A 20,874-nucleotide genomic window follows, 5' to 3' on the forward strand; every position below is an offset into this window, starting at 1 on the left:
GCGTATCTTCATAAATTCATATCTCACTTGTTTGTTTGTTTGCTTGCTTTCCTTTCTCAATTTTCAGGCATGATCGTCTCGTCCATTGTGTTCCTTTCTCCACTGTGAGTCTCCCATTGCTTGAATAATTCATTGAGATATTGATTAAAATAAATTAGTACTTACATTATTGTATATATATATATATATACATGTACAAATTTTCAGGCCAACGTTTTGTAATATTTATAAGAAGAAATCAACAGAAGGCTATTCAATCAATTCCATATCTGGTTGCTCTAGCCAGTGCAATAATTTTGATATACTACGCATTTCTCCATGGTGGCTTGGTTCCCATTAAAATCATAAACGCCTTTGGTGTCTTTATTGAAACATTTTACGTCATTTTCTACATTTTCTATGCACCGAAGAAAGCCAAGGTAAGTTGTTGTTTTTTTCTATACACTAACAAACGAAAATGAAGTACTTTAAAATTATTAGATCATCTAAACGATAATTTCTGACGCTGCATCAGGTCCAAACTATAAAGCTACTAGTTTTATTAGTGGTGGCTGGCTTTGGAGGAGTTGTCGTCATCATTCAATTTCTATTCAAAGGAACAGACCGAGCCAAAATTGTTGGATGGATATGTATTGTGTTTTCAATATGTACGTTTGTAGCACCATTATGCGTACTGGTATGTCTACGTACGAATGCAATATTAACAATCGTTTTTAAATTATTTTGAAAATTATGTATATTTAACTATGTATATTCAATTTAATTAATTTGGTATTATTTCATTATATTCATGCAGCGAAAAGTTATCAAAACCAAGAGTGTGGAATATATGCCATTTCTCCTATCGCTTTTCCTATCGCTAAATGCTATTATGTGGTTCTTCTATGGTCTTTCTTTGAAAAACATCGTAATTTATGTAAGTATTTTATTTTTAAGCTTCACTTCCTCTCCCCTATTTGGGGCACGTTCTATGGGTTCAACTGAATTGATGATCTAATATTTATTTCGTCATGGCACTATTAGAAAATCCCCAATTTTGAACGCACATCCGATGTTTTGTTATTGATGAGCCAGATTCCAATAGATTCTATCAAAAGTTTCTATCAGAAATTAGCAATTTTCTGATAGCGTGAATCATAGTACATGTATATGTATATGATGCATGATTTAAATTTTGAATTCGCCTTTTGTGGTATATAATAATAACTCTCCACTCCTTGTCTGAACTATAGGCACCAAACATCTTAGGATTCATGTTCGGTGTTCTCCAAATGGTGCTATATGTTGTGTACAAAAACAAGAAAGATAAGACTGTTACAAAGGAGCAGACACTTCCAGAGCTATTACAAAATCATGTGATAATATTAGATGATGGGAAAAAGCTTCCTCATTTAACTGAAGAGCAGATTATTGACATTTGGAAACCTGGTACACCGCTTTACTCTGAGAAACTTAATGCACGTGCTGCTGAAGTTGACAATAATAGACCAAATCTGCAAACTGTGGAAACCTAAGACCTAAATTAATTAATCTAAGATTGGAATTGTCATTTTCATAATTAATCCTTAAGTGTTGTGTTTGTGTACACAAGTGAATTCTTAGCTCATGCAATAATATTTCTCTTGTTGTGCATGTACGTACCTAGCTAGAACAAGAAAATTCTTGTATGTGTTTTCTTTGTTACAAATAAAATTACGTTTTTTGTGGGGATATACATAGACTGTTCCATTTGCATGCGTTTGATTTTAATTTTAATTTCGTCCTATTTATAGCACTTCCTAAATAGTTTTTATTTCGATATCGGTGTTATAATCTAGCTTTCGTAAATATGTTCTTTAAATTTATTCATCACATTTTATATGGTGAACAAATAAGTTGTGTAACACAATAATACTTTCTCTAGTTAAAAAAAGAATGAAGGGATCGAAGCTACATAAAAGTAATACTATAAATTACACATTCTTAATTAATCAAGCGTATATCAAGAACATAAAGAATTATAGTGGAAAATTATTTGACTCTTTAAATAGTAATATCATGTTAAATGGAACACGGAGTAACTATTCCAAAAAGAAGTGCACAATTCCGTGAGAATCGTGGGTAGTATCTACTCTGACTTTTAGGTTAAATTATGATTCTTCAAGTTAAGTTATGCTCAAAGGATGTGTCCGAGAGGCCCAACATGGGAGGCTATACCATGTTAGATGAACTTTGGCCTTAACTTAGTCCCAGAACTAGCATAAGGAGATCAGAATTGTCCAAAATCATATAAAAGTCTGATTCATCTCAGATATAAGAATCTTTCTTTCATCAATATTGAGTTATCGATTTCCTTAGAATTAATTTTGCATCGATAAAACAACTTTTTTTCTAGGATTAAAAGATGTCCCATGAGGTCAATTCCAAAATCAAGTTGCATGGCAGTTTCGTTAGTGACAAGGAAAAATGCATATAAAAGATTGTTTTCTGAGGTAAATGGCTGACCTATAGGCTTCTTTTCATGCTTTTGAGAAAGCCATAAAAGCGTACAAATCTTTAAATCCTTTTTGTGTAGTCCACTCCTCTTTAATAAGTATTCATATATCCCAATTCTAACTACTGATGATATCAAATTTAATAGTATACCAATTGATACATATCACCAAATGTCCAGTCCTCCTTGAATTGCAAATCGTTTTCACAACAAGAAAAATACGAAATTAGCTAAAAAATAATAATAATTAATCCCTATCTAATTCGTTGCTAAATAGCTTTTAGCTAATTGGTTTTTTATTTAATCCATCCTAATCTATAGCTAAATGGAATTAACATCACATTTTTATTGTTTAGCTACAAAATTTGTCCGTCACTAATTGCTTATTTTCTTGTAATATTTAATTTTGCTATCACTTGATCAACGTAAGATTTATGAAGGAGAAGAGTGTCCACTATTTAATATACATATATTATAAACTAATTATATACCAATGTTATATATCTGCCGGCTACCTATTTTTGGGCGGGGGATAATTAAGTGAATTTTCCCATATATACTATTGGTCATTGGAGTATAATATAAATGTCCTTGTCCCTTCTTATTCAGTAGTTCAAACTGTTTTTCAAGCCAGACCGGTTCTTTTTCTTCTTTTTAAAACAATTTCCAGTAAGTCAGAATGAATAGTATGCCTTTTTTTCTTACTGTATGTAATTATTCATTTTAGTGAAAGAAATGAGAGATCAATTTTTCATTTCCCAAATTGGAAACAAGATCTCAACGAATTAATTTGCTCTAATTATAATTTACGATTGTACAAATATACGTCTAGGACATTACTACAACAATAATATAAGCTGTTAGAGAAAACATTTACTTGTAATACAGAGACCACTAGCTAACTTTCCGTACTAGGACATTACTATATCTAATAATACTACATATTACAAAATATGGGAAACCCAATTGCTGAAAAGAAAGATTCCCACAGACCATATATTATATTGCCCCAAGAAAGTAGAAATTCCCTTTCCTAGCTCCAATTATATGTGTAACATCGATTCAACAATTTAAATACTATTGCTTTGGATGATCACTTTTGCCTTTTCTAGTAATCATGAACACAAAGAATTGGAAGATCTAGGATGAAAAAATTCATCAAGAATTACCTCAACAAATCTGTGTTATATGTCCCCCTTGTTACAAATTCGTCCACTTTCAGGGTACAATATAATACGTCCAAGGTTTTAGTGCTACTGATGATCCTTTAGATAACATGAAATATGTTCAACTTTACTTACTTTTATATGAAATGAATTCATGCCAATCTCTTCTTATAGTAACTAGTTTATCTATGTTTCATGGTTATTTATAAGGGATTCCCTATATATAATATAAAAGTCGTATTTCCTGAATTTACCCATCATATAATATGTGTCTTATCTTAGGATGATTAAAAGTGAAATGGCTATATTAGAAAATTTTAATTTGTCAAACACTAGGAGGATGCACCTTATGCCAAGTGGTACCTGTTAAAGAATGATAAATGTCCCATATTGTTAATTAATGAGATGGTAGACTCTTTATAAGGCTTGGACAATTCTTTTTTTTAGCTAGTTTTTGGAGTGTGAGTTAGGTCCAAAATCTAATTTTACATGATATCAAAGTAGGACCAGTCTCACCCAACGTTGGGCTCCGAAATTAAAATTGTCCATAGAAGATTTCATCTAATATTTTTCTTTCTCCCACAAGAATGTAATAAATCTTGTGTACGCCACCGATCAAAACATATATAAGGTAAGTTTATCAATATGGGATGGATCCAAAATATTTGCGTATCCATGAATTATACTTTCACATGGTTGCAGTTAAATCGGGATCTCTTCTTTGGAGTCATTTTGTTTTCTTTTCTTTAGAGTAATTATTATTATCAAGATTGCAGTTCACTGATAATTAGGATTTAGTGGTGATGATGAGACTTCAAAATCAAATTGGTTTCCTAAGGATGATCCTCATAATCCAAAAGATTATTAACAAAAAGAGAGTAGCATCTGCATTAAAAAAAACGATAGAGACATTTCACTTTTGCCCCTATATTTTGTACTGGTCTTTAATATGTTATCCCACTCTCTTAAAGAACTTATACCCCACTAGACAATATATATATATATATATATATATATATATATATATATATATATACCCCACTAGACATAAGTTTGATTGCTAATACATAAAAATTAAAAATCAAACTATTTAAAGAGAAAATCGTGAAATTAAATGCTAAAGATAGGATTTCAAAATTCAAATTAATGAGTATGGCTCATTTTTAAATTTTTTGATATAGAAGCTTATTCGTCAAATTCAATTGCTTTTTACTTACTAATCCTGTCCAACAGATTTTATAAATTATATTGATGTCTTTTCACTAACTTGCACTATAAGAATTATTTACATGAAGACTATGAAAACTACCTTTAATAAAATAAAAAGGTGAGATAGGTGCAGTCGACCCAACTTTGTTATCTTTAGTCGCAGATCTCATTCATTTTAATTTTGGATTGGGTCAAGACTCCAAGTTTAGAGTGACAGGAGAGAAAATCGAATTTGATTCTTTTTTTTTAGAAATAAAACTTTTTTGTTTTGATTTTTTCATTCAATGTCTAATATCCACAGTGAAGGTCGAATATATCTATACTCGCATTGTTTAGGGTCTATTCGGAGAGAAGTGCTTTCTGCTAAAGATTTTTTCTATATTCAGAAATCGAATTTGAGACCTCTGATTAAAGAAGGAGCAGCACATCCAATGCACCAAATTCTTTGATAGTAAAATAAAACCTTAAGATCACTTGCAGCTGAGATTAATTACAATATGTTAGATTGATTTTCTGTTGGAATAATTACCGTTTTGTGGAGAAAACGGAAAGAGATAATTAATGGTTGTAGAAAAATAAAAATGACCATTTTTTTTATTAAGAGGAGAGTGCATCATTCAAATTTCAATACATATGATATTATTAAAGAAAAGTATTATCAATTTTAGTACTCCAAGGTCCAAAGTTTCACAAGACAGTCTCCGATTTGTTAATATTATTATTAATATTTAATTTAATTTTTAAAAATTCATTAACCAACCAAATTATAAAAAATATTTTTTTTGAAAAATAACTTCCTCCTTATCACATACACATGTAACAATATGTTGCCCATTCTGCTCTTGAAAAATATTGCTACACAAAAGGAACCTTCCCAATGGACTAAAAGAAGTGGGTTGGGCCGGTCTGAATTTTGAAATCAATGGGCCGGGTATCAAGCAGGTGTAATTGGGAAAATTACACGAGATGACAAACATTACTAGTTTATTACTAGTTTGTCTAATTCATTATGCAATTCACAGTTTTTATATAGCATTTGTGTAATTCACAAATTGTATAACGTTTATATATTTCGCTATACAATTCGTGTATCATATTTGTATGATTCACTATACAATTGTCAGTGTTTGTATATTTCAGTATACAAATAATTCGTGGGTATAGCGTTTGTATAATTTGCTACAGCATTTGTATAATTCGCTACAGCATTTGTATAATGACAAACATATGTTTGCTATTATATGTAATTAGGAAAACTATACCCATATAGAGTAATTATGCTTAAAAGGTTTGCCATATATAAAAAAAAAAATCAGTGTAATTAAGCAAAAAGCCGGTTATCCTTTTTCAAGAAAACTAGTTAAGTTGCCTGCCCCTTCGCGCCGAAAAAAGTTTATATATGAATTTGAAAAAAAAAATTAAAAAAATAATAATAAAATATATATATATTCTTCCATTGCTTAGTAAATGACACTTTTTTTAAGGGAAACTTACATAAATCTCACTAGTTTAGGAGCTAATTACTTACTTACACTCTAATTTGTAATATTACGTATCTTATCATATGTTTGTGCATCATACATGTATTTGGGATACATAACAAATCTCGCTCGCCTCTCTTCCATCTCGATCGCCATTCTCGCATGTATCTGGTACCTCAGATACATGCGAATCAAGCCAAATACATACAAGTACATGTATCTAGTGTGATACGCATGTCTCTGGAATACATACGAATCGCGCTAGGTTCTCTCCCTAATCTCGCTAACCTCTCTCCTTATTTTAGTGTATCTGATAACAAAAAAATACATGTATCTAGTAGAAAACTCTTAATTAGTGGTAGATACATAATATTTTGAAAGTATAGATAGTAATAGTAAATATGGTAGTAAAGTATGTGTAATTATGTAGTTTTTCCTTTTTTAAATGGAAAACTTACAGAAATTTCACTAGTTTAGAAGTTAATTACTTAGATATATCCTAGTTTGCAATATTATTAATCTTACCAGATTTTGGTGCGTTCACGTACGTCTAAATACATGTATCTTGGGATGCATGAGGTCAAAATTAGGTGTAATTTATTCTAGATACAATGTATGCAAGTGAATTCACATGTATCCGGTTTACATAATACAAATCTCGCTCGCCTCCCTCCTATCTTGCTCGCCACTCTCCTTTGTATCTGGTATCTCAAATACATGTGAATCACACAAGATACATACATATACATGTATCTAGAATACATAACTATCTCATTCGCTTTCTTCCCCATCTCGCTCGCATTCCTCCCTATTTTTAGTGTATTTAGTAGCAAAAATACATGTATTCAGATATATTTTTCTCAATATATGATTGAAAACTCTTAATTAGTGGCAAGATACATAATTATTTAAAAGTATAGGTAGACTTAATATATATGGTATGAATGTTTGTCTAATAATCTAGTTTCTCCTTTTTTTAATTTATATTTTTTTCAACTTAGAAACTTTTAGATCATGAGATTTGACAATCTCTTTTGATCGAATTGAAAATCTTATGAAAATTCCTGAGTCTACTATCTAAAATGTTAGAAGTTCTTGCAAATGTTAAACTATCTAATATTTTGATTTATTTGTAAGATTGAGTAAACATCATAGTGGGAGTTTAAATACACCGGACTGCCCTTTATTAAGTAAACATCATACTTGAATCTAACGTTTTCGAAGGACAATTTATCACAAGTTATACTATTTGCGACACCTCGACAAAATTTAACTGGGGGCTTAATGAAAGGTCATTTGTGTCAATAAGCCAGTAGTTAAGACCTGAAAAGGCTGCCTCAACATCAACTAAGGAAAAAACAAGTTGACCTTTTGTGAGATTCTAATATAATCCAACAAGCAAATAATTAAACATATGTAATAATGAGATATCCCACTTTTTGCATGTGTGCTTGATTTCTTTTGATAAACTAAATACGCCAAAATTCTTCTTAATGAATTACAGTAAAACTCAAATTTAGAACCTTTTATCTTATCTGGTGTGTTTCCACCCATTCTTATTAAACCACTTTCAAATTATGATATCAAGCTTAATACATGTTGGGGTATGTAATTACATAATCAACTACTACTTGTTTTCTTAATTTAAAGTAGCTCTTATAGTCTAATCCTTAGGTAATCAACTATTTATTTATTTTCTTAAAACTTTCAACATATTCAACAACATGTTATACGCTCTATTTCTCTGGAAGCTTGAATAGAATTCAGTCGAACTCAGTAACTTTTGCTTGTATTAAAAAATTTATGTGTATATATATATTAAGTTGAAATTATGGGTCAGCCTATCTAGGTAAGTTTCGATATAGTAAAACAAATTGCAAATTAAACCCACTCTATAATAAGCCGCCGCGCCTGTTGACTATCTCTCAACAAAACCAACAAAAACTGTCATGCTTTCGTCAATTTCATTTGTGCATTCTTTTTTTTTTTTTAGTTATAAACGTGAAGGGAAGATAGATACTGGCCAAGACAAGAATAAACTAGAATAGAGACTATTACGTATCAACTTCGTCTGTGTTTTTCAAATTCTAATACTGTTTTATACTTTTAGAAATTTTCAAATTTTAGTTTGTATATATCAAAAAATTTAAAGAATTTTATTACATCATGTTTTACAAGATTTTTAACACCGTGAATGTATAGAAATTAACGTCAAATATACAATAACAATAATATTTCAGTCTAATTTTATATGTGAGGTTTGAAAGAATAAAATATATACAAATTTTGTATTTATCTCAGCGGAATAGAGAATTTGTTTTCAATAGACGTTCGATTCAAAAATATGTAAGAGAAAAAGAGAATAATAATTTACGATATTCAAACTTGGATTTTACATAGAACTTAATTAGAAAAATTAAAACTTGAAAATAAACTAATGGATTTCTTGTAATGGGACCAAAATTCAAATGGATGCATGAATAATTGAACTAAAATAGTACGAGTAGTAATTAATTAGCTGAGGTAATCTTTTTAGATCAACATTAAGTGAAGCCTGAAATATACTAATAATAATAAAAACGTCCAGAAATTAGTGCTACTCAAATCAGACACGTTCTTTTACGGTGCCGACTCAACAACTACGTACTCCATTTATGGAAGAGTCAAAACAATAAAAAAACAAAAGTGAATGACATAACAAAAAAATGTTGGTTTATGGAAAACAATTTAATATTTGATCATTTTTTGTCATTCACTCTTAAGATGTTGAATACACTGAAAGTGGCCATCTCTTTTGTCCCCATTGGAATTTAATAAACAATCACCTTCCTGGTTTCGGTTGTCCGGTGTTCGTTACTCGTATTAAAATAAAGTAATTCAAATTTACGTTGTATATATCCTATTTGAGGAGAGTACTCCCTATCATTAATTTTTTCATATTCAGGACTAAAAAATTAAAAAAGTAGCAATTTCATCCCTTGCAAATAACAATGCCCTTTTTTAAACTAAAAGCTTTTATCACCGTTGACTATTGCAAGTGTATATTATAATATATATAGTGAGTAGTAGTATCTATTTGGGTATGGCTCTATGTAACTTAGTGACCTTTCGTATATATAAATTTGCCTCTTAGTAACCTATACCTCACAACTCTCTTTTCCCATTCTCTTTATGCCTTCTTCACCACAAGTTCTCAAGAATTCTTTTCTGTTATTTGAATACTCAAAAGTATGAGTAATCCAACTAGAATAAAATCTAGGTTTATGCTAAATTTAGCCTATGATAGAGGATAAATCCACAACTACATCCAAACAATTAAAACCGAAAAGCTTTTATTTTTTTTTGTTTCTTTTTTGTTTTCTCCTTTCATTTGAACTCTTGAGTTCTTGAGAAAGTGAATGGATATGGAAATGGATAAGGGGAAGAAGAACTCAAATTCGTCGATCCTAAGGAAATTGGAGGGATTTTTATCGATGAAGAAGGGAAGTCGAACGATTGTGTTGTCGAAGAGCAAATCATGGCACAGTGGTAGCAAAGCAAAGAGCTCAGTAGTACTAGCACCCCAAGGCTGTTTTTGTGTGTATGTTGGGCCAGAGAAAGAAAAGTTTATAATCAAGGCCAAATATGCAAACCATCCATTATTCAAGATGTTGCTTGAAGATGCTGAAATGGAATATGGTTACAGTAGCCAAGGGCCCATTTTGCTTCCTTGTGATGTTAATCTCTTTCACAAAGTATTGTGCCAGATGGATAGTGAGAAAGAGATTAATGGGCCTGGGTGTGGGCTTGCCTCATGCAGCCCATTTAGTCCAGCTAGGGTCTTGGGGCATGGAGAAATGGGCAAAGGCTATGGCTCTTATGGGATTCTCACTACACCAAGAATGCTCAAGCTCAACAGTTCTAATTAATTGTCTATAAGAAGTATGTGGTCTTTCTAAAATATGCATGTAATGTTCATAGATAGCACAAAATTGTGGGTTACTTTTAGTTGCAGTGAATAATATATGGTCTGTTCTTATGTAGTCTTTTTTCTAATACTAGCTAATAAGGTTAGTGCTTCGTCTAGACAATTGATGGCTACAAAGGTTTGAGATGGATGGATAAGATTGAGACACTTATCAAAAGGTTTGAGAGTCTTTAGAATTTAAAAAGAAAAAAATCTTAATAGGAGATTCTACCATGTTGCCACATTTGGCTGAATAAAATTGTACAACTGAAAACATCAACATAAAGTATCTGAAAATTCACATATTAAGCAAAGAGAATTGCAGCAACATAAATACAAGAATTTGAAAACTATTTCAGCAGCAGATGGTGTAGTGTTGCTTTAAAAGAAATGCACAGGTTAACTCTACAGAACAAGCAAAGGCAAAACAAATGCCTTATATACGAACCCATCGGGGTCACCATCTAATATCCAGCTAAAAGTATAAATAAAAACAACTCACAAGATGTATAAAACCTTATACCTATCCTTCTACTGGACTCGTAAATTAAGCATCACCTTCATTTTTTTTCTTCATCATTCTCAGCCTCAGGGTCATCACCTTCATTTTCTGCTTCCTCATTCTCAGCCTCAGGGTCATCCCCTTCTTCCTCATCACTCATATTATTTATTACATCGGTGATAATAGCCTTCACCTCCGCTTTCCTATGCATCAAATCTACACCAAAATGGCTACCTGAAATGACCACAGATACGCGGTCAATCACCAAATGAGAGAGCAGTACTATCAATTTTTTTAAGAACAAGCAATACAAGAGTTTCCTTAGGTCATACCTAGATTCCGGATGATATCAGATAAAGTTGCCTGCATTTGGAAGAGTACAACAAAACTGATTAGTAAGAAAAGTTCTAGTTCTTGTGTATTTAACACGACAAGATATCACTTACAGAGTTAAAATCCACTTCGTTCAGAATATTTACAACTGCTGCGTGTATTTCTTCATTGCTGGGCTCTGCCTTGGCCTTTTTGCCACTTTTTTCTTTTCCTATTCGAGAAGATTTTGGAACAACTTTAAAAATGGTAGAAGATATATAAGACTAATAAGAGATTCAGAGTTATGATTACATTGTATATTTATCCCTGAATACTAAACATTATAGGTGAGAATAAGACACTGGATGATCACCGAGATATTAAAAGAAGTTGAATAGAATGGTGTATCATGTTAGTTGATTCAAAATATTGAAAGGATCACTCCATATTGAATGATGAAACACCATCCCTCAAACCAATACCTCAAAAATAAAACATAAAATATAGGTTTTTTACCTCAATAAAAGAGGAATAAAAGCACGTATATCGAATCACCAATGAATAAAGAGAAAGTTAATCACCTTCCTTTTCAGAAACCTTAGCAGGAAACTTGGTTGATTTTTTCTTGTTTGAAGCATTTTCCTTGACCGACTCGTTTTCTTCTTGTTGACTTTTCTTTTCAACTTTTTGTTTCTTAGGTGTAACTATTGAATCAGCACCAGAACCACCTCTTTTGGAAGCTGTACTTGAAGACACTTTGGTAGGTTTAGTTGAACTTTTTGGGGATTTAGCAGGGTTATCCTTTTTCACAGCCTTGGGCTTCTCTGTTACTTTGTTTCCAGAATCCTTCTTTGAAGAAACATTCCCATTGGACTTCTTTTTCTTTGGTTTCTCTTCCTCTTCCTCTTCCTCTTCCTCTTCATCGTCCTCTTCCTCTTCCTCTTGCACTTCATCTTCCTCTTTCTCTGAAGCACTCTCTTCATGATCACTTCCTACTTCATTGGCCTGCTCATCATCATTGTCATCCCCAGATTCATCTCTGGCACTCGATGGTTCATCATCACTTTCGTCTTCCTCTATTTTTGGTGACTGCTTGCGCTTCTCCCCTTCAGATTTCTGATGCTTCTGCTTTGAACATAAGAGAAGAATTACTTTTTCAGCGAGACATATGTCAGGCATTTGCAGAAAAAACAACAGGTTAAATTTGAAAGTGTGTCCAACTATTTACAGCTGATTACAGACTCAACTTGTGAAAACAATGTTTTAAAGCAAATATAAAAAGTATAATTTTCTCTCAACACACATTGGAATCAAGCAATCTACAACTGACAAAATTAAAAAGATATCTGTATCAACTTACTCTATATGCATTAGATAACATACTGTTTTTAGAAGCTGCCAATTCCAATGTGCATTGAGGGAGAAGTAAATACAAATTTCAAAATAACAAAGGTTTCTTAAGAAAGTGATACTGCCACTAGTTCGTCTTAAAACCCTAACAATTATTGTACCACTTCAGAGGTAAAATGATGTCATTCTTTCATTTATATACATATAGGGGGACCATAAGACCATTTATGTTAAGTAAAGGCAGCCTTTACTGATAATCAATTTTCCTGGTAGTCGTTGACTCAATTTTCCTTTCCTGACAGCCTTTACTGATAGTCAATACTTCCCACAAGCAGCAGGAGCATCACTTGGAGTAGTGAGTATGTCTGTCATCTCTCCATGAAAGTGTTTCTGAGAAGAGTGTTGAGGAAAGGACGAAAAAAAGTGGAAGAACAATCGTGTTTGAAGAACAAGAAAAGTGGGATTCTCTATTCCTATTGTCATGTCTGCAAAGAGACTTTTCAGTTCTTTTTCTTCTTTTTACTTTTTGAAAAATAGTAATTTAAAAGTTCTCAATTTGTTTTTGTTTTCTTTACAACAGTGGTGGCCACACTTTTGCACATACCCCAACTATTCCACCAAATACTTGCATCCTCCTTCAATTCAAATTTGGAGCAACTCTACCAACCAAGACTTGTGAAGATGAGAAGAAATGACGTAATTGCTTATTCTTTTGACTTTTATGGGAATTGATCGGCATGCAACACCATTCGGTGCCAAAAAAATCAGGTATACATAAACCATTACTTTAAGGTTCAGAGTAATAACGTGATAGATTACAAATTTGTTGCAGTATCAGGCTTTCAAAGAGAAAGGAGATTAAAAGAAAGCTAACCTTTCCTGACTTTCCTACAGCTTTGTGTAAGGAACCTGTGCTTTTGGAAGTTTTGCCCTTCGATTTTCGCTTCTTACTCTTCTGAGATCAAAATGAAACATAATAACAGGAATAACTACATTGTGATAAACATATGGTTTATGGGTACCAAAGTCATAACAAAACGCAGCACTGTGAGCAAGAGGAAGCAGCAAATGCAGGATCAGCTGTACCTGTTCCTTCTCAGCAAGCAAAGAATCAGTCGTACTATGAGGAGATTCCAGGAAGTCTAATAACTTCATAGAGAGCTCATCCTGCAAATTGAAATATGCAACAATAATGATTAGCGGAGCATACATTTGCTGTAGTGGAGCACACAGCAAACCCATTGATGATACATGCCTTCTTTGCTGCAGATCTACTAACTGGGATATTGAGTATATCACAAAAAAACAGTAGCTTTTCTTTGACACACTTGTCAAGCTTCTCTTTGATTTTTGCCCTCTGTTTTTCCTGCTTGAGAAAGAAAGGGACATTAAACAACATACACATGCCATTCACGTATCAGAAAGTCACTTGATGTCAATACTTGCATATTCCATCCACATATGTCACATCATCCAAAAAACGACGAATCAACAAGATATAGCGAAGGAGAGAGACTGACTACCTCATTTTCAACCCAAACATATCCAGAAAACAGCCCTATGTTTTTCTTCAAATTATGTGCCTGCAAATGCAAGGACTTCATTTAACACTTATATGATTGCAATACTACCATAACCCAAACAATACAGTTGTGAGTTGAAAGAGAGAGACAGAGTGTGTAAGCAGGGGCATCAAGTTTTAGGGCTTAATAGATTGCAAGAGTGAAGAAGGCTATGACCTTTGTCTTCTTGCCAAAAAGAATACTATGCAGTATCTGCAGGTTGTCATCTGGTTTTCTCTTGGACAACTTATATGCCACTGAAATATTTCACAAAAAAAATTGTCAATGGATTTATCATCAGACAATTCATTTCCACAAATTTACTCAAACAAAGGAAGATCAAATGTATATAAAGCAACCACCCAAAATAAAAAAAGCACAAGCACAACAAAAAAACAGAATACTTCATATTTGCTAGTACATAACATGAAATAGTATGGCACAACAGATTATAAAAATGTTGGCAATCAAATATGAAATTGTGAAGCTAGTAATCAGTCAATCTAAGTATTAACTGGTAACCAACCTGTATGCAGTATCTGTGTTGACATATACGCATATAAACTTTTTGTAAAGTCATACCTCATTATTTTTTGTTACCAAAGACTATACCTCATATATGAGAAGAAAGAACAAAGAAAAGACACTGATGTACTACAGCTAGGTTATTCATTGTTCCAGTGTGTCAAATGGAATTTGTTGGGCACACCTATTTTTCTGCAATGTATGTATACTGTCCTATGCTCATATGGGTATTAAATGAAGTAAAGGGTACAGCAGAAGCATTTAAATGCTTCACCAGGCTCATTAGATCCAACCCCTTCTCTTCGAAAGAAATAAATTTGTAAGAGATAAATGAAACAAAGCAATAACCTAGCAATGTTCATTATTCATCAAAGTTAAACACACAAACAACTGCTGAAAAAATATAATTAGCATCCAGCACAAACTGAAAATACAAGGATCAAACACAAGGATTTTGTTGGCACAAAAAGGATATTGTTTATGTTACTATCTCAATGAATATTCGCTAACTGATATAACTAAATCTTGAGCCCGTTTGGATTGGCTTTAAGTTGGTCAAAACCAACTTAAAACCCCTTTTCAGCTTTTGGATGTGTTTGTCTAATGCTAACTTTAAGCCAGAAAGTTCTTAAAATCAGTCAAATATGAAAAGTTAGGATTGCTAACTTTTTTTTAAGTGCTTAAAGTCATTTTCTTTGACCATGAAAATTACTTTTATATAATTTATATTTTAACTAAATTCCCAAACTATACTTTTTATTATTTTAACCCTAAAATTCACATAATTTTACTCATTTAAGCACTTTTATCCAAACAATCAACTGCTTATTTATAAAAATAACTTTCAGCACTTTAAAGTTCTAAAAGCACTTAATACATAAAAGTTACTTTTTTTAAGCCCATACAAACGGGCTCCTTATTAGTTTCTCTAAGATAAACTTGATAATATACATAAAAGCAAAAAAGAAGAAAAAGCGGACTCCGAAAGGGGAAAAAGTGGTTGCATCAAATAAAAGAAAATGTACCATTTGGGATGTCCTTCAGCTGTGTACCTTGACCCTGCATTTAATCACCAGGATAATAAGAGGGAATCTCCGAAACAATGACAAATGCTAATAACATTTATGGTAAAAATTGAAACAAGACATTTCAATAACACTTGTTCCCTATACAGAACCCAAGAAACATGCAGAGAATGACACAGAAATTATCTAGTTTTCTTGGTTTGATTTCTTAGTTTAAGGAATACAAAGAAGAGACGGGAAACCACCCTCAACAAACTTAAAAGGTACAGCGATACAGGGAATAATTACAGAAATGAACGTTCTACCAAATTTAGTCAATTCTTCCTTATCCTTTCTATTGACAAATTATTTGAATCAGGATTGAAGATGAATTGAACAATGATCTTAAACATCTCAAAAGAAAGAATAAAAACATCAAAAGAAAAGGAAGGAATATGCACTAAAATTGGTGCACAACTATTTTTTCTTGATTTCTTTATTCACATGGATATGAAAGATTATACTTTTCACATAACCAGAACTTACTGTACCTTTTTTCGATCTTCCTCAATAAAACAACAAAAACCAAACTTAGACCCCAAAAAAATGACTTGAGAATACCCAAAACAGAACAGAGGCAGGTTGCTAAACTTTTTAGCAGCAACATTTTGAATCCTCTAAACACAGAATAGACATGGATAACAAAGATCCTCATGTTTCTAGTTTTACAGGTTCTTCCTATACTAAATCAGCTTAACTCTTGGATTTAGCAATGATTTGATTGAGATTGAAGCATAATTGATTGAACAAAAAACCTTCTTTTACCTATCGGATCTATGACAATGAAGCAAGTGAATTTTCAAAAGCAGAAAATTTTGAATTATACCTTCACAATAGACAAGGGCTTAGTTGCTGAACCTCTAGCAACCAAAGACTCAAAATACCTCTCCACTGTTTTCCTTTCCCTCGTCGGCCTGGAACCTGGTGTTTTAGGCGAAATCCCATCATCACTTTTCCATTCCTCCTCCTTCCCTACACCTCCATCTTCTACCTTCTTCACAACTTTTTCCTTCACCTCCTCATCTTGCTTGTCTACATCCATTTCCTCTGCACCTTCTTTCTCTTCTTCGCTATTCTTTTTTGCCTTGTCCATTTTCTCGATTGTTTCCTTTACTTGTTTCTTCTCTTCTAGGGTTTCTTTCACGGCCGCCATGGAAGTTATCAGTTAGGTTTTGTTTGTGCGTTGAAGGGAGAAAATTCTGCTGAATGACAACAGTTGAATAAAGAGTGGTGTGGTGTAATGGACCATATTACTCATATTCGGAAAATACAACTGCAAAATTTTGCGGGAAAATTCTTTTGGAAAACCGCGGGTAGATCTGCCGCTAAAAATAAAAATAGGGAATTTTTCGTTTCAAAATTTGCAACTTATGAAAAATTCCACATAAACATGAATTTTAACCCGCCAATGCCACGTTTTGTTTCACGGTCAGCTCTATTGACCTGCCCGTTTGATACTTGGATTTATGTGGAGAAAATTATCAAAATGGATCTTATTGAATATGGATTGGACTAATTTGGTCCCTAATACATACCAATCAAATTGAAATGAATAGAGTATTAAATTTAAATTAGAGGGTGTTGAGATCACGAATTAGGGTAGAAGATAAATAGGAGTGAAGTGTTGCCTTACTTTCGAGGATTCAAACTTATTGGTGTTTGTTGTTATACTAACCATATTTTTGTATCTAATTTTTGATATTTATCATCATTTGTTTATTGTATTTTGGCTACTACCCTATTTAATTGTTGTTCATATTTTTTTTCTTGTAAGCTTTGCGATGCTTCTCTTATTAGTTATTATGTTTTCTTCACTGTTGTTTGTTTTATTTTTACCTAAAATTATTACAATCAAGCTAAGAATCTTTCGAAAAATAATCTTTTTACTTAACTATCTTCATGATATAATGATAAGTTTCTCTAGCTAACTTTCTTCATGAGATAGTAATAAAGTCTACGTACGGTACCTAATTTTCTTTATGAGATAGTAATAAAGTCTACATGTACCGAATGCTCATGCGGAAAAATTGACTCCTGGGTCTGAAACCTGCAAAAGAGTTCGCCCAAGCTTCTGACCACAATTTTAAAAGAAAAGATTGGTCGGCACCATCCTCACTTATATGAAATTTCAATTCTACCTTCCTTTGACTATGAAAATTAGTCAAAACATTAATTTTTTTCCACTCTTTCTGTTATAAAAAATATATATTTAATATCAAAATTCCCAAATATTCATATTTGGTTAATTGGACTTTATAAATTGATGCATTATTATTTATTAATATTAATATGGTCCACAACTAGTTGCATTGTACTTGTAAAGAGCTACTGCAAAGGCCACTCTTCTAATATTGTTGTCACCTTGATAACATCATGTCCTTTTAGTTGATTTTCAGAGAACAAACAATACTGTATAATTAACTGAAACATTCATAATTTTATTCATAGTCACAATACAAACTACCACACAAAGGTCTTCCTTGTTGAAACTCCAGTGTAGGAAACAGCAGACAACACAAACTCTTTACAACTCATGAAACTAACTACAACCTCTTTTACATCATAGCATTAGTCCTTCTTTGTTTCTGAAGTCCTGATAGTTTCTGGATACAACACATTTTGCGCGCCCGTATAATCTGCTACTTTCTTGCTAAGTGCATCCTCCGGTGAAGTTCCCGGTCCGGTGAGATACATCAGCCTGTAGATCCATTCTATCACGTCCGGGGCAAACACCTTCCACAAGTAGCTAACTCGAAACCAAGCTGGTATTGTCACATATCTTTCACCTCGACAAGCACTATTCACTATTGTCTTGGCACATGATTCAACTTTAGCCACGGGAGTCGCGCCTATGAGCACCTGGTTCACACAAAAAATGTCCACTTTCTTGCTCAAAATGAGTAATGTACGTAATTCTTTGTAGAAGCAAATGAGAGAGCATTAGCATGAACCGAATAAGTTATCAAACCAATAGATTATGCAAGAAACAGTCTCTGCACTGCTAAAATTTCAATCTTTTCAGGTCAAATTACCTTTAATTAAAATGGATTTAAAAAGATTACATTAAGCATTACATATACACCGACAATCAACTTTTTACTAGTTATATAGTGGCTATCTACCAATTCCCATGTTACCGAATTACAGTTGCTACATAAAATTATTACCTGTTATTGCAAGTCACCTTACGATGATGCTACAAAACAACTATACAGAGAGTAATTTTCACAGACATAAGTTAATTCCAAATTTTAGGTTAGTTAAGATTGATTACCATAATTATATGCTTAGCGACCTAGAGCCAGATGAAAAGGCAGAAACTAGTAGCAAAGAGGAAAACTTACATCCCTCATTCCTTGATCAACCTCTACATCGCCGCCCTTACCGATGTATTTGCCTTGCGTTAGTTCAGATTCAACAAAGCCAGGCGTCACCAGAGTTATTTTGATGTCCTGCCCCAACTCAATTCTTAACGTCTCGAAGAATTGAGATATCGCTGCTTTGCTTGCCTGCCATGACAAAATTTTAGTAGGGTTAAAATGTGACCGTCTCCAATGGAAGAATAAAAAGCAGTAAAGTTTATACTCACATTGTAAAAGCTCGATCTTGGAACAGGCAGCCAAGAAGCAGATGAAGAAAGCACAATGATCCTACCTCTACAATATCTAAGATATGGAATTGCAAAGCGGGTCATGTAAACAGAACCCCAGAAGTTGATGTCCTGCGAAATACCAAAACATGTAAATAACGATTCAAACTTTAGTTCACTTAGGTTACCATTAATTCGAATTAATCCAGTAATGCATACAGCCTTTATTCTCTTAAAGAGAAGGAGGTTTTGCGTCAAACTCATTCAATGAATGTTCCTTTCATTCACCACACGGATGATTTTTTTGTGATAAACTTCAAACTGTCCGCTTATATGTAACAATCAAAACCATTTTCCACTTTACCATGACAGATTTAAAATCAGTGACATCTTCTGTATCTTCAAATAGAGTAATCGCGTGCACTCCAGCATTATTAACCAGATGGTCCACTGCATTAATAACATAATAACACAACAAAAAGAGTTCCATAAAACATGCTTAATCATTCTTTTTTTTAAAAAACATTTTAAGCATCAGAATCAAACGAATTAAAACCGACATTGGCCGAAGTGATTCATGGTTTGATCAACAATCCTTTTGCAGTCATCAGCTTTTGAAACATCAGCTTGAATTGTTATAACATCTGGTGAGCCAAGTTCACTTGCTCTTTCGGCCACTTCATTCAAACTCCTATCTCTTCTGGCTGCAAGGGTTAAACATGCTCCTCTCTTGGCGTACTCATAGGCCAGATACTGCAAATTGTCAAACAATTTTCCTTCGGTGGAAGAGTCATAAATTTATAAAAGGGGATTCAAATGTGGCAATTTTTAAACCTTTTCCCACATCATCAGAATTCTCTTTTATGTAAAACAACAACATTACACCGCATAAGTTGCAACTAAAGGGGATTTAATTTATCATCCTACCTCCGCCACTGCGTTGTTATTCAGTTTGGTGGAATTAAACTCTCAAATATGCATATATTATATAACAATCCATGTACTATTAATAATAATTACAGCATAAACAATTTAATTTTTCAATTAAAATTAATGTTCATGATTAATTATCATATAGCCTAAATAAAAATGGTTGAAAATAATTAACCTCGCCGATGCCGGATGAAGCCCCGGTGATGATGACAACCTTTCCAGCAACATCTTCACTAAAAAGTGTGCCCAAAATTGAGAGGACGAACTTGAAAAATTGAAAAGGCGGCAAGAAAAGAAGCAAGCTGAAGAAGGAAACTGGAGGAGCTACTAAGTTGAGAAATTTGTGAATTAGTTCCACCAACATTGTTTCTGATGATTTTGGCGTACGTTACTCAGGCAGTCAAAACAAGTGAAATTGTATTTATGGACTCAAACTTGTAACGTTTAATAATGATGGTATGAAAAAACAAAGAACAGATAAAGAGTTTATCCTTGATAAAAGCAAAACAGAAAGATATAGATGAAGCGGTGTTGTATTTACTACCACTGCATGGAAGTAACATGACACGTTTTCTTAGTCAAAGCGGTCGTGATGTGTCTTTTTGTATGGAAAGAGATACATACATATCAGATCGATATAGACATCATCGATTTCTATATTATCTCATTTGTTGCGGTGCATTACTTTTCATTAAAATCAACTTGGACTATTTTTTATTATAAAGAAAAAGGATCAAAGTATACGAAAGATGCAAATTTGCC

At 32.8% G+C, this 20,874-nt stretch overlaps 3 protein-coding genes and 1 pseudogene across 5 annotated transcripts; 2 read left to right on the forward strand and 2 right to left on the reverse strand.

Moving 5' to 3' along the window:
• Positions 1–226: 226 nt before the first annotated feature.
• On the forward strand, positions 227–1,703 carry LOC129900155 (bidirectional sugar transporter SWEET11-like; annotated as a pseudogene).
• A 7,627-nt stretch (positions 1,704–9,330) lies between these two features.
• LOC129899669 (auxin-responsive protein SAUR71-like) lies at positions 9,331–10,498 on the forward strand. Its single transcript, XM_055974691.1, has one exon. It carries the CDS (start codon positions 9,728–9,730, stop codon positions 10,235–10,237), a length of 510 nt encoding a protein of 169 aa, XP_055830666.1. The 5' UTR covers positions 9,331–9,727; the 3' UTR covers positions 10,238–10,498.
• Positions 10,499–10,628: 130 nt separating this feature from the next.
• Positions 10,629–16,918, reverse strand: LOC129899668 (DEK domain-containing chromatin-associated protein 1-like). 3 transcript variants are annotated; one of them, XM_055974690.1, is made up of 11 exons: positions 16,417–16,918; positions 15,552–15,585; positions 14,179–14,258; positions 13,963–14,022; positions 13,695–13,808; positions 13,526–13,606; positions 13,314–13,391; positions 11,671–12,214; positions 11,224–11,321; positions 11,110–11,140; positions 10,629–11,011 (listed from the first exon to the last, which is right to left on the reverse strand). In XM_055974690.1, exons 1-11 carry the CDS (start codon positions 16,741–16,743, stop codon positions 10,836–10,838), a joined length of 1,623 nt encoding a protein of 540 aa, XP_055830665.1. In that variant the 5' UTR covers positions 16,744–16,918; the 3' UTR covers positions 10,629–10,835. The 3 variants fall into 3 exon arrangements, with proteins under 3 accessions (XP_055830665.1, XP_055830662.1, XP_055830663.1); XM_055974687.1 differs by having other exon boundaries at positions 13,314–13,394; positions 16,417–16,916; XM_055974688.1 differs by having other exon boundaries at positions 13,314–13,394; positions 13,695–13,805; positions 16,417–16,915.
• A 1,094-nt stretch (positions 16,919–18,012) lies between these two features.
• Positions 18,013–20,628, reverse strand: LOC129900603 (11-beta-hydroxysteroid dehydrogenase A-like). The gene is made up of 6 exons (XM_055975614.1): positions 20,288–20,628; positions 19,740–19,932; positions 19,544–19,629; positions 19,180–19,311; positions 18,935–19,099; positions 18,013–18,449 (listed from the first exon to the last, which is right to left on the reverse strand). Exons 1-6 carry the CDS (start codon positions 20,474–20,476, stop codon positions 18,159–18,161), a joined length of 1,056 nt encoding a protein of 351 aa, XP_055831589.1. The 5' UTR covers positions 20,477–20,628; the 3' UTR covers positions 18,013–18,158.
• Between the last annotated feature and the right edge of the window lie 246 nt (positions 20,629–20,874).

This window comes from Solanum dulcamara, chromosome 8, assembly GCF_947179165.1.
Source record: "Solanum dulcamara chromosome 8, daSolDulc1.2, whole genome shotgun sequence".
In the NCBI taxonomy this organism is placed as follows: domain Eukaryota; kingdom Viridiplantae; phylum Streptophyta; class Magnoliopsida; order Solanales; family Solanaceae; genus Solanum; species Solanum dulcamara.